At 44.4% G+C, this 12,637-nt stretch overlaps 1 protein-coding gene across 1 annotated transcript in view; it reads right to left on the bottom strand.

Moving 5' to 3' along the window:
* Nucleotides 1–12,637, bottom strand: part of NFYB (nuclear transcription factor Y subunit beta) — a 164,203-nt gene that overhangs the window by 26,658 nt on the left and 124,908 nt on the right. Inside the window, exon 6 of the mRNA XM_086919161.1 lies at nucleotides 6,018–6,094. Coding sequence (XP_086775287.1) covers nucleotides 6,018–6,094 — 77 coding nt within the window. The remainder of the gene's footprint in view (nucleotides 1–6,017; nucleotides 6,095–12,637) is intronic.

The raw sequence follows: 12,637 nt of genomic DNA, 5'->3' as shown, positions 1-12,637 counted from the left end.
TGAGCAAAGGGCCGTCCCAGCTTTATTATTTACTGTCTTCTGCCAATGCAGCTGGAATTTCCTTTTGGAGTGGCATTTGTTTATCTGACTTCAGCTATTTCACAGCATACCATATTGTGTTCCTGGACTCATTTCACCCATGGTCCCTTCATAGATTTTGTCTAGGAAGTAAACCAAACTTAATTTTAATTTGCAGCGCATTTTTATTTAAACATAGTGGATGTAATTAGGGTTTTAGTAGCCAACATTTTATACTGTAAACCCACTTTCCTTCTTACTTTATTTCTTTCAGTCTTTTTTTTTTTGCCTTCATTCTTTCCATCTCTCCTTCTTTCTTTTTTGCCTCCTTTTCTCTTTTTGTTTTTGTCTTCTTTCCTTTTTCTTTTCATCATTATTCACCTTGTTTCATTTTTCTTTTCTTACTTTCCTTCTTTCTTTTTCCTTTTCTCTTTCTTGCCTTCTTTCCTTTTTGAATTATTGCCTTCCATCCTTCTTTCTTTGTTTGCCTCTTTCATATGTCCTTTTCTTTTTTGCCTTCTTCCCTGCCTTTATTACCTTCTTTTTCTTCTTTCCTTCTTGAATTCTTCCTTGCTTTCCTTCTTTCTTTTTACCTCCTTTCCTTTCTTCTTTCTTTGTCCCATCTTTCATTTTTCCTTCCTGCCTTTTTTGCCATTTTTTAGGTCTCGCCTGTTGATGCGCATGCGCATCGAGCTTGCGAGACTATGGGGGCTTAACCACTCTTTAACTAACTTGCAAGGAATCGTGGCGATTCCTTGCAGTGCCCGTGACTTAAGCTCAATGCGCATGCGCATTGAGCTTAAAAGCGCGTGCACATCTCACAGTCTCCCCTAGCTCCGCCCCCTCCTCCCCTGCCCGCCGTGTCGCATTTTTCCTCCCCCCACCCCTTCTCTCTCGTCCAGCCGTCGTGTTTATTTATTGTTTTACCCGCTCCGCCCCCTCCCCTGCCCGCTGTGTCGCATTTTTTGTTCTTTTCGACTGCTAATTTCGCGCCTTGTGTTTAGTGTAATATACTATACGAACATCTTTCTCTTGCTGTTTCATGGCTTGCACTTTGGAACCTCGTGTTTAACAACCCCCCTCAGCAACAGATGTCTCCGTACCACATCCGGTTTCGGTTAGTCTGTAGCTGCGCGGTCTGGGCTCCTGCTCTTGTTAATGTGTAACGTCTATCGACTCGCGCTTGAATTGAGAGATTGCCAAAGACCTCTCTCAGACTACGGTAATCTCTTAAGCTCAAGTGCTGAGAGTTTTTGTTATACACATTTTGTTATGTTTCCACACTTCTGGAAAACGTCTGTGAGAATCCTATTATTTTTTTAGGTCCGGTATTTACTCTTTGTTATTACTTTTAACAGTACATAGTTGGTGCTTTGGCTCCAGCCAGAGATTTCCTCTCATTTCATGCTAGTTACCTGGTGTTCCATTCCACCCCTTATGAAGTACTTGCCTTTAATGCTAGGTAGACTGTTTTACAACTTAAAAGTACAATTACATGCTATCCTTTATGTTGTAAATTTACCGTAAGGACATCATTTGGTCAACTATATCTATTTTTACTTCACTAGGCTCTTTAATTTTTTTTAGTCGGGTTTTCAAATGCCTTTCACGGAATGAATACCAACCGCAGTAATTTATCGGGAGGAAAAAGCGTAAGTGTATGTTTTTGCATACGATCATAGTAATAAAAGCAGTGGAGAAGAGAAACCCGAAATGAAACAAATTGATGTGTAAGGGGGAGGCAGGCTTTACAATCAGTAAGTCTCCGCACCCTTGTTTTAACAGAGAAAGTTGTTTCTGAATGGTTTGATGTTGCTTCTCTTGTTTTTTTGGGCACCAGTTGAGCGGTACAAAATTACCCTGCTCCAGTGCAGATTTCTGTAATATGCCTGCGGGTCTATGGCAGAGCTAAGAAATCATTTTTTTACCGGAGATGATTTACATATACCTGCGCTGTCCCATAAACTGCAAACTTTTGGTTTTAAGCATTTGCAAACTTGGTTCAGTGCGGTTGCCTGGCTTATTACACCAATAGTCGAGAAAACATGAATAAAACATAGATTTTACAATACACAAAAGGGTACTACAATCAGCTGTAGGTCATTGACTCAAAACCGACGTCTGCTGATGGGCTGAAATTAATGACCGGTATGCACTTAGGGAAACAAACATTGACAAAGCAAACAGGTCTCGCCTTTTTAACGTGAGTGCCATGCTATTGCTATTGGATCTGTCATTCTTAGTTTGTAAAACACTGCTGAAAAAAAAAAACTGGAGGGACAGACATCTTAAGGTACCGCAGAACAGTACACTGAATCAAATATTTTCAATCTTTATTAATGGCGCGGTTTATCAATCAAATTTTAAAGGGAAACGCTTTCTCGGGCCTAATTTACTTCCACAGGACTCCGAACTGAAACAAATGCAAGAGACCACCACCACCTCCACCACCACATCTACCATCACCTCCACATCCACCATGACATCCACCACCACCGCATCGACCACCACCGCATCCACCACCACCACCACACCCACCACCACTACTTCCACCACCACATCCAATACAACCACCACCCCGTCCACCACTACCACCACCACCGCATCCACCACCACCACCGCATGCACCACATCCACCACCACCACATCCACCGCATCCACCACCACATCCACCATCACCACCACATCCACCATCACCACCACGTCCACCATCACATCCACCATCAGCTCCACCACCACCGCCACATCCACCTCCACATCCACCACCACCACCACCTCCGCATCCACCACCGCCACATCCACCACCACCACCACATCAACCACCACCACATCCACCACCACCACCACATCCACCACCACCGCATCCACCACCACCACATCCACCACCACTTCCACCACCACCGCATCCACCACCACCACATCCACCGCATCCACCACCACATCCACCACCGCATCCACATCCACCGCATCCACCACTTCCACCGCATCCACCACCACCACATCCACCACTTCCAACGCATCCACCACCACCACATCCACCACCACCACATCCACCACCACATCCACCACCTCATCCACCACCGCATCCACCACCGCATCCACCACCACCACATCCACCATACCCACCACCACCACATCCACCACCACTTTCACCACATCCACAACCACCACCACCACATCCACCACCACCACCACCACCACCACCACATCCACCACCACCACCACCACCACATCCACCACCACCACATCCACCACCTCCAGCACCACCACATCCACCCCCACATCCACCATCACCACCACCACCACATCCACCACCACCATATCCCCCAGATCCACCACCACCACATCTATATGTGTGTGGCTCTGTGTGTGTTTAGGTGCAAATGCAATGTTCTTGGATTTTCGTCACAATAAAATACACTGAACATAATCTTCACAAAAGTTATTTACAAACGTTTAAGCTATTGCCATTATAAATTACAATAACTTTTATTTAAGTATTAATTATTTACAAAATTAAAAGCCATTGTTATTTGTAATATCAATACATCTAAGTCACGTAAATACAACACACATTGCATTACAAATGCTATAGGTGTCACATTTGCAAAAGTTGAAACTATTGACATTGTAACTGACAAAGCTATTAATTTTGCTACTTTCAAAACCAACACATAAATAAAAAAAGTGTCATTTACAATAACAATAGCTCAAACTTTCCTAATGCGAGACCTATTGCATTTCCAATGCTTGTTCTTGTTTGCACTTCTTTCTTGCTTTTTTGACTGTCTCCACTCCTTTTTCGTTTTCCTTCCTTCCTTTCTTTCTTGTCGTTCCTGTCTTTTTTCTTAAAGGCAAGAGGCTGGGAGCAATGCCAGACTGACTGGCTTTTTTTTTTGGTCTGCATTACCCAAGACCTTTAGATTTTACTAAAAGTATGTATAACATAGCTACTTTTTTTTTTTTAGCAAGGAGCCATCCATTACTCTGTGAATGCGTCATTCACATATTTCTTCCACCCAATCCGGCATGCATCAACGGGCAATATCAGTCTACTTCAGCAATTGATGGCTTTGTGACTATGAATTACAGCATGCTGCCCTTTTATAAGGACACAATTTCCACACAAAATAGTTCCTTTTAGTTCCACTACTATAATGTGTACATTTCTGGGTCCTGAAAACATGCTGTTCTTCAGCCAATTTGTTTTTGTTTAGATTTGATTCAACTCCTCAGTTTCCTTAGCAAAAAAGGTTTTGAAAAAAGCATGCTTAAACAAGAATTACCAAAAGGCTGGTGGCCAACACCAGACCTATTGTCTTTGCCAATGCTGTTTTTACTAATAGCGTGCACCATCAACAAAAAATAAGAATACTTAAATTAAGTTAAAAGACACAATGACATATGTACACTAATGCAGTGCCACAATGTAGTGGCCCAGCATAATGGCGATACGGAGGTGCATGTGAGAACACACATGTACATGCATAGTTTCTGAAATTGTCGCCATTTTCTTCATTTATTGCTTACTGCTCCAGTTTGCGGTCCACCTCTTAAAGAGGTAAATAAAAAAAAGTATGTGTGCGTAAGCACTTTTTAAAAACGGAGGTTCTGAGCAGTATATAGCAGCTGCGGGGCCCTTCAATAAATTGAAGAAAAAAACTAAACATTTGTACGCATTGAGGTGGGGCACCAATGGAGGAGCAAGTGAGGGAGTATTCAACACTGGGATAAAGCAACATGAGGTGGGAGGGAGCAACAGAGGAGATAGAGGAGAGGCGCTTTTGGAAAAGGAAGCAGCCATTCAGTAAATGGCAGCTTGCAGGCCTTCCAAAATATTACCCAATATTGGCCAGTCACAAACCAGGACAATACAGCTTTCCTCTCTGCAAAAGGGTTACACTGGCAGAATGCAGTTGTACGTTAAGACATGCTGATTGCATAGATAATGGCAAAACATGTAAGAACTTATGAAATCTGAAACAAGCAAGCACTGTGTTTGAGACTTCTTATTTTTTTGGGAAGCTGTTAGTGAAAAGCTAATATGACAAAATGTGTAATGACCAAGAGTACCTTTTAGATGTAAAATATTCCCTCCTGCAGTGCAATGAAAGCACAGCATAGGCGCCAGAATGATGCATCAAACCGTCAATGGCATGACTGGAGAGGAATTACTCCTGTTGGCTGATATAAAAAGTAATGCCTCAAGCCAATGCTTGAAAGAAGCTGATCTAAATAAGCTAACGTTTGTGGCTGTCTACCTGCAGCACACTCCACATATAATGTTAGCAACATGTTCAGTCAGCTGCTCTGTCAACCCAGGCCTAAAAAGTCACTTTTAAACCCACTGTCTAGATTTGGCCTCATAATGAAAGGAAGTTGAGGCGTGTAGTGGTATAAAAATGATCTTCGTGCATTTCTATACCACTCTTAACAGCCAGCCAGAATGTGCTTTGCATTTCTACTGTTTGTGGGAACTGCACCGTTAATTCAATTTCAACAGATTTGGAATATGCAGCTTTCTACGTATATTTATAAATGTAAAACAACCTTTACAACGCGGTCATTACATCGCAATACCTTTACAACGCGGTAGTTACAACGACTGCGTTGTTGGTACGCGGTGCAATTACATCGCAAGTTTTAACAACAAATTCCCTACTGTTGCTCAAATTGGTGTAGGAATAGTAAATAATACTATTCCTAAGTCCAGCGAGTTCCCTAGTGGAAGTTGTTGTAAAGGCTTGCGATGTAAATGCATCGCGTACCAACAATGCGGTCGTTGTAACGACCGCGTTGTAATAGCACGCAATGTAATATATCGCATAGTAAAGTGCTATATTCATTTATAAAGGAACTGCTTAATGAAGAAAACATGCAGTTAATTTGTGAAGTTGAGCCCAAGAGATCCTCTGTAACAGAATACTTTAAACACAGTGAGGGCAGTAATGCACTACAACAAACAACATTAATTTAACGAGCAACAAACGGAAACCTACTTGTTGATATGATGTTGTATAAACCATAACATTCTGCTGGCCATCTGTTGTTATTAAGCCCGCCGGTAACTGATTAGCTGAAAGAAAAAAAAATATTCTGAAAACCATGTATGCGTATTAAGGGGTATGTTGCACAGTGCCTACGAAACCTATATAAAGGGTTTTAATCATTCTTTCAGCATTTGACCAAAGAATGTCATCATTCTGAACAACACATCAGTTTATTTGCCTAGTAAATACATGTGACTCAAACAAACTCTACAAACAATGCTATTTGTTGTACTGGGCCTCATGTTTAACATATTACGTTAATCACTCTGCTACTTCTTGGAAGTTGGTGGAGTAGCAGAGCTGTCGGCCGTTTCTTCAGGTATTTGGCCCCGAAACTGTGAAATTCGATCCCCTCGGAAATGCGTGCTACAAAGAACTATCTGTCCTTTAGAAAACAAATCAAAACCTGGTTGTTCCCCTCCATCTATGGTACCTACGAGGCGTTACACGTCACTCTCATGAGCTAGGTTGCCCTGTCCTTAGGCACGTCCGCCAGCGCTGGGACGCCCCGTTGCTGGGGTAGCCATGCGCTATATAAGTTAAATTAACATAACATAACATATTAAATACCTAAATTTCACTAGAGAATTGCAAGCCTCATCTTTTTCATAAACATAAGGGACAACAAAACATATACACCACGTCTGCAAGCAAAGATGAATAGCACAACCTTTATGTTCAGGAAAATGTCGATACCCATTTTAAAGCAAATGACGGTTAATGTACTTCAGTCACATATATTGCTGCAGGGGAATTGGCCATACAACTTACTGTGGGGTTCACACTGGCTGGTGTGGCCACCACCTTAGAAACCCATTTGTGGGTGGCCTTATCCTGCATGTAAAAAAAATGTAGCAGGATCCTCACACTCAGAATCTGGTGCACGTTGTGTTTGACCAGTAAATCTACCCTTTTTGTATATTTGCTCTGGATTTTGCACCCTTTTTTGCTGAAACCTCTTTTTGCTGACTGCAGAACTATGCACACTTTACCCCTGATAACCAGGCATAAAGTGCCCGTGCTCCCTCTTTAAACATTACTTAATAGGTAAACTCCTAACTGGGATATTCAGCTTACCTGTAAGTCACTAGCATATAGTGCAGGGTGTACCCAGAGCCTGTAATGCCATTAGCAGACTGCAGCACCGTTTGTGCCATCTATTACAGTGGCAATGCAAACCTGGCTTCAGGACCTCCATTGCATCCTGGCTGGAGTAGTCTAAAACTGCAAGTTGGCTTGTCAAAATAAACCCTTTTGATAGATCTAAACATTCCTTTAAAATATTAATGCCCCCCTATGTAATCCTTATAGCTCATAAGGCAGGGAACAGAGTATATAAAAGTATGACCTGTAGAAAGTTTTTTGTAAACAAACAAGCATCTAAAAGCTATTTTCACTGTAGCAAGGCTGCCCGTTTCATAGAGAAACACTGGGATGCACTAGTAAATGTTGTAATGCTATCTTTGTCTAGGAAACAGCTACAATTATCATTCATGGACCCTTTATAATATTTATTAAAAGTTCAATTCATTAGTGAAGTTGGATGTTAAATAAGTAGAAAGTTAAATGTTTCCTGACTGAAGACCCTGGAGGATAATTTAGCCTTCAGCTGCAGCCCTCTGAGTGCTCAAGCCATGAATGAGGTATGAAAATTGCTCCAACAGTAGAGACAAAGGTTTGGGTGTGGGGAAGTATTCTGGGTCCTCCCGTGGGATGACAATGTGGGCTGTGTCCTGGAACTTAATTTACTTCAAAGGGGCCTCCCCTGTCACAGACAGACGTCAGATGACACATGGACAGGTCCATTGGTTTGTTCCCCCAGCCAGGTAGGCGACAATCCTAGTGGGACGGGATCTGCTCCCAGAACCTGATTGAAGTGATCACAGAGGAAGGTTGAGTCATTTCCTAGGCCAACATCTCTAGGGTGGGCACACAGGCTCTGAATAAGGGGGAACAGGTCTTACTAGCATGGATTTAGTGGAGGATGGGCACTGTAGGATTGTGTGCTATAGTGAACACAAGAAATTCTGCAAAAGTGGGTAAGGTAACCCAGGGAACTTTTATACCAGTGGTTAGGGAGGAGCAAGGAGTCTCCCTCACCTACAAGCTGAAGCAGGCATAAATGTGGCATCCCCAACACCCACCTCAGAACACCACTGTACCTGAAAAGATCAGAAGTGGAATGAGAGGAGCCCAGAAGGACTGGAGCTAATCCCTCTTGTAGCTACAATAAAGAAGTTGACTCCATGAGTCATAAGGCTGAACCCTGTTCAAGCTACAGGGACACAACAAGCTACAGGAGGAGGCCTTTCCAGAAGATTCCTGGCTATGCATTTGACTGTGCTGGTAGCCTCTGCTGGAGTCCCCTGTCCCCCCTCCATCCCAAGTGCTGTTCCTGAGGCCTTGTAACCCTTGGCCATGTTGGATGGACTTCTCCTACCACCTGTGACTTCAAAGCATTGAGGCACCAAAAACCTACGAAGGACCGGTACCAACCTGCCAAGTCAATCTGACCACTGCAGCTGAGGATTCATGTTTTCACTGTTCTGAGCTTTTATGCTACGACAAATCCTAATTGTGGAACCCTCTCAGGTTACAGGATGCTGCTTTGCCCACTGGAGGATTCAGGGCTCCAAAAAAGTGCCTATGTGCAAACTACGAGATCTTAACCACGTGAAGAAGGCAAAAGTATACAGAACAAGTTATCGAATGGATCAAAAAAAGATCAACAGCAGATCATGGGTTGCTCCAGGACAAGCAGCAATGGGCTTTCTGGCCAAGTCAAGGGATGGGAAAATTGCTAACTAGCTTACTAATCAGAAAGATAATAGGTTGGAGCAGGCTGAAGCATGCTCCCCTGAATAAAAGGGAAGTAACTGCATTACCTATCTTCTGGGAAATAGTGTGTGTATTGCCTACTTTACTTTTTTGCATCACAGTACGATACTTGCATGTTGTAGCAGGCATTTGTTCAATCATACTAGGGGCATTAAGACGAAGTGAAGTAGTGATTAAATGGGGATGCTCAAGTGATGAAAGGGTGGTGAAGAAGTAATCATGCTGGCGAATGATAGAATGAACTTCTTTCCACAGTCCAAGACAGATCAATCAGGTAGCGGGTTCTTTCCCCGCTGTTATTTAACCTGTACATTCTTCCCCTCATCTCCGAACTGCGGAAAAGGCCGGTGGTCACCTTTAACTATGCGGATGACCTCCAGCTCATCTTTAATATTGATTCCTCCCCCACCTCCACTGAGAATGTTCAGTCGACTATGACGTTCATTAGCAGTTGCATGAATGCTAACCAGCTCAAACTTAACCCGGATAAGACTGAGCTGGTTCTCACTGGGCCCCTTGGAAACCCCTGGCACTATAATTTCTGGCCACACTCCCTGGGCAGTGCACCTAGCCCGGTCAACTCAGTCAAGAGCCTAGGAGTTACCATCAGTAAGGATCTCTCTATGAGACCTCAAATTAAATCAGTGATGTCGGCATGCTTTTTCCATCTTCGCCGCATCAGAAAAATCTGTAGATTCCTTACCCATGATGCCCTAGTCCAAGTTACGCTGGGTTTAGTAATTTCTCGGATTGATTACGTAAACTCACTGTACATTGGTATCCCTGCTTACCAATCCCATCAACTCCAACTCATTCAAAATCAAGCAGCGAGACTCATCTTTGGACAACCTAAGTCTAGCTCTGCTAAGCCTCTTTTGAAGAGCCTGCACTGGCTCCCTGTGGTCCAGCGCAGCCTCTTTAAAGTTGGCTGCTTGATTCACCAGGCCCTCTCTCCTCAAGGTTCAGCTTTTATTGCCTCCAGCGTTACACCCCCTCCCGTGCTCTTCGTTCCTCAGGCTCTAACCTACTGTCTACCAGCTCCTTCAAGCGCAAAAAATTTGAGGGATTAAGATTCGCCTCGCAAGCTCCCCGTTTCAGGAATGCTCTCCCCCTTGATCTCCGTCTCACCCCCTCCTATCCTTTATTTAGGAGGGCTCTGAAGACTTGGCTACTTTCCCAAGCCTACAATTAATTTCTCTTCCTCGCAGCCCTGTCTTTTACTCGTCCTGAAAGCGCCAAGAAACCGTTGGTGAACGTGCGCTGTATAAGTTCCTTTATCATATCCTATCATAGGGGTGCCTGAATGGAAATACAAGCTCAAAGAAGATCAGCAATATCTCGGTCAAGCAAGGACTACAGTACAAGGTGCCGAAGGGTAGAGGAACACTGCTGGGTCTACAGTGTTGATATGCCACTTCATTACTGTCAAGCAAGGACTACACTGCAAGATGCCAAACTGTTGGTTCACAAGGCTAGATCTCGAATGGCGATATACCACATCAGTACTAAAGGCAGCTCTCAGGAAATGTGGATTGGATCACAGCTGGTATGGTACTCTGTAAGGTAATGCCTCTTTTTGTATGGTCACCTCGAAGTTTTATGACTGATGCTGCTGTTTTTTTCACCTCGGAGTGCACTGAGACCTGCTAACTAGACCTCTGTGGCATTGCCCTGACCCTAAAGTGCATCTCAAATTGGCTGTACCCAAATGGAAATGGATAACTTAGTTTTAAGTCCCTAGTATCCTAGTATATTGTACCATGTGTCCCCGGGCATGAAAGTTAGAGGGGTACACCAGGGTTTGCAATATTTGTTGTGCCAACCTGGGGGTCCTCCAAGTAAAACGAGTGCTGCAGTCTGCAGACTGGTAGAGCAGTCGTACACTGCTAGCCTGACTTTGACATTGAAACCAAAGACAAAGCCACAACTTCCCTCTGGCAAGGATACCAAGTCCTAAGGCGGGGTGCAACATGTGACACAGGCAGCCGGGTCTGGTGACCCAGTAGACTAATGCGTCTACTGCAGGGGCCTGTGTTCGACCTCATGGTCACTAGTCCAAATCCCAGCAGGTCAACGTAGCCTTTCATCCATCTGAGGTCGATAAAATGAGTACCATCAAGTTGGGTAACAACAAACATCTGTTATTCAGCACCAAGATACCCGTAGTGGTGAACATGCACTTAACAAATACACATCTTATGTTATGTTAAGTACTTTACATATCCTGGCAGTAAACAAGCAAAGATACTGTTTTTACTGTGGAAAGACTTGGTCGCCCAATTGGCGAGTACAGGATAACACACAAACTCCTCAGCTGTGCTAACACTGGAACGGTGCGACCATAGTAGGCACTCCAAGGTATCAAACAACTAGTTACATTAATTTTTACTTGAGCTACAAGTCGGGCTTAATCTAACTTGTTGCAGTGTGCAGCTTTAGCAAAGCTGCCACTTTCTTGCCTTTAAAACTATTGTGCCTTCCCGGGCACACATGGAGCTTATTCAAGGAGGGAAAACAATGAGGGACTGCAGGACAGGGAGGTGTTACCTCTCTTCTGCAGAAAGTCACTCAGGTGTTAGCCCCAAAAGGCAGGCTTCAAAGGAGAAGCTGCCCTTGGAGGGCAGTTGTATCACACTAGGGAGGAAGGCTGCCCCATAGTTCAGGCAGACAGGCTGGCACAGGGAGCAGAGAGGGGAAACCAGTTGCCAAACCAGTTTTCCTTGGGGTGTGTAGCCCTGAGGTAGCCACACCCCGGAGGTGGATTAGGGAGGTCTGAACACTGAGAGAGGGGTCTGGTCATCTTGCACGAGGGCAGAATGGAGCATACTGGGATAGCCATATGCTGTACTCCACAGGAAGTGGTAACCAGGTAGGAGGGAATCTGGTAGTCAACTGACCGCATCCTGCCCTGGGGACATTTTCCTAACATATAAGGGGCTCTACTGGCACCCAGACCTCAGATCTTGTCCAACTTGGAATAAGGACTGAAGATCTGCCCAGCCGCACCTAGGGACCAGTAAAGAGAGGCTGCACTGTTGAAAACTGCACGTGATGGCTAGCGAAGAAAGGGACTGTGCCTGCAGTGTCCTGCTCAAGGAGAAGCTGTCTCCAGAACCTAGTAAAGCCATGGGAACTCCAAGGGCCAGCTCACTGGCCTCCTGTTTGGATCACAGGAACACAAAAGCTGAAAAAGCCTGGTGGGACAAAGTCTCCAAGCAGTTACCAACGCCATCGTGCAGCATCAAAGACCAAGACCCGAAGCACCAAATTGCACCAGACTGTGCTGATCCCAGGGGTGCTGTCAGAGTTGCTGCAACCCTCAGAAGGAGATTTATCGATCTAGCAAATATTGGCCTGTGACGGCGACAACAGGCGACTGGACTTCGGGCAGACAGGAGAGGACTTCATGAGAAGTTGGTCCAGCAACCAGGACCAAGACGTAACTGCTCGAGGACCTTGCTGGTCCCCCTAACCAGACCCTGCCAGTGTTGGTCGCCTTAAGTACTTCTAACTGACCGCATTGAAACTTACCTAAGTTTTCCTTGAAAATGTTTGTATCAAATTCGCTAACCGTGCCAATATTTGTTCTCTGCGAAGTGAAATTGTTTTGATTTATTATTGCTTGTAAAATCTATATCACCGGAAAGCATCCCGTGGACCTTTTTAGGTTTCGGCCTGGCTGTAGCACTGCGAAGCAGTGCTCCGCCCAGGGCGAAATCTTATGATCTACA

Source organism: Lissotriton vulgaris, chromosome 1_1 (assembly GCF_964263255.1).
Source record: "Lissotriton vulgaris chromosome 1_1, aLisVul1.2, whole genome shotgun sequence".
In the NCBI taxonomy this organism is placed as follows: Eukaryota; Metazoa; Chordata; class Amphibia; order Caudata; family Salamandridae; genus Lissotriton; species Lissotriton vulgaris.
Note: the sequence above shows the minus strand (reverse complement) of the source record. Positions and strands in the feature narration are given on the sequence as shown.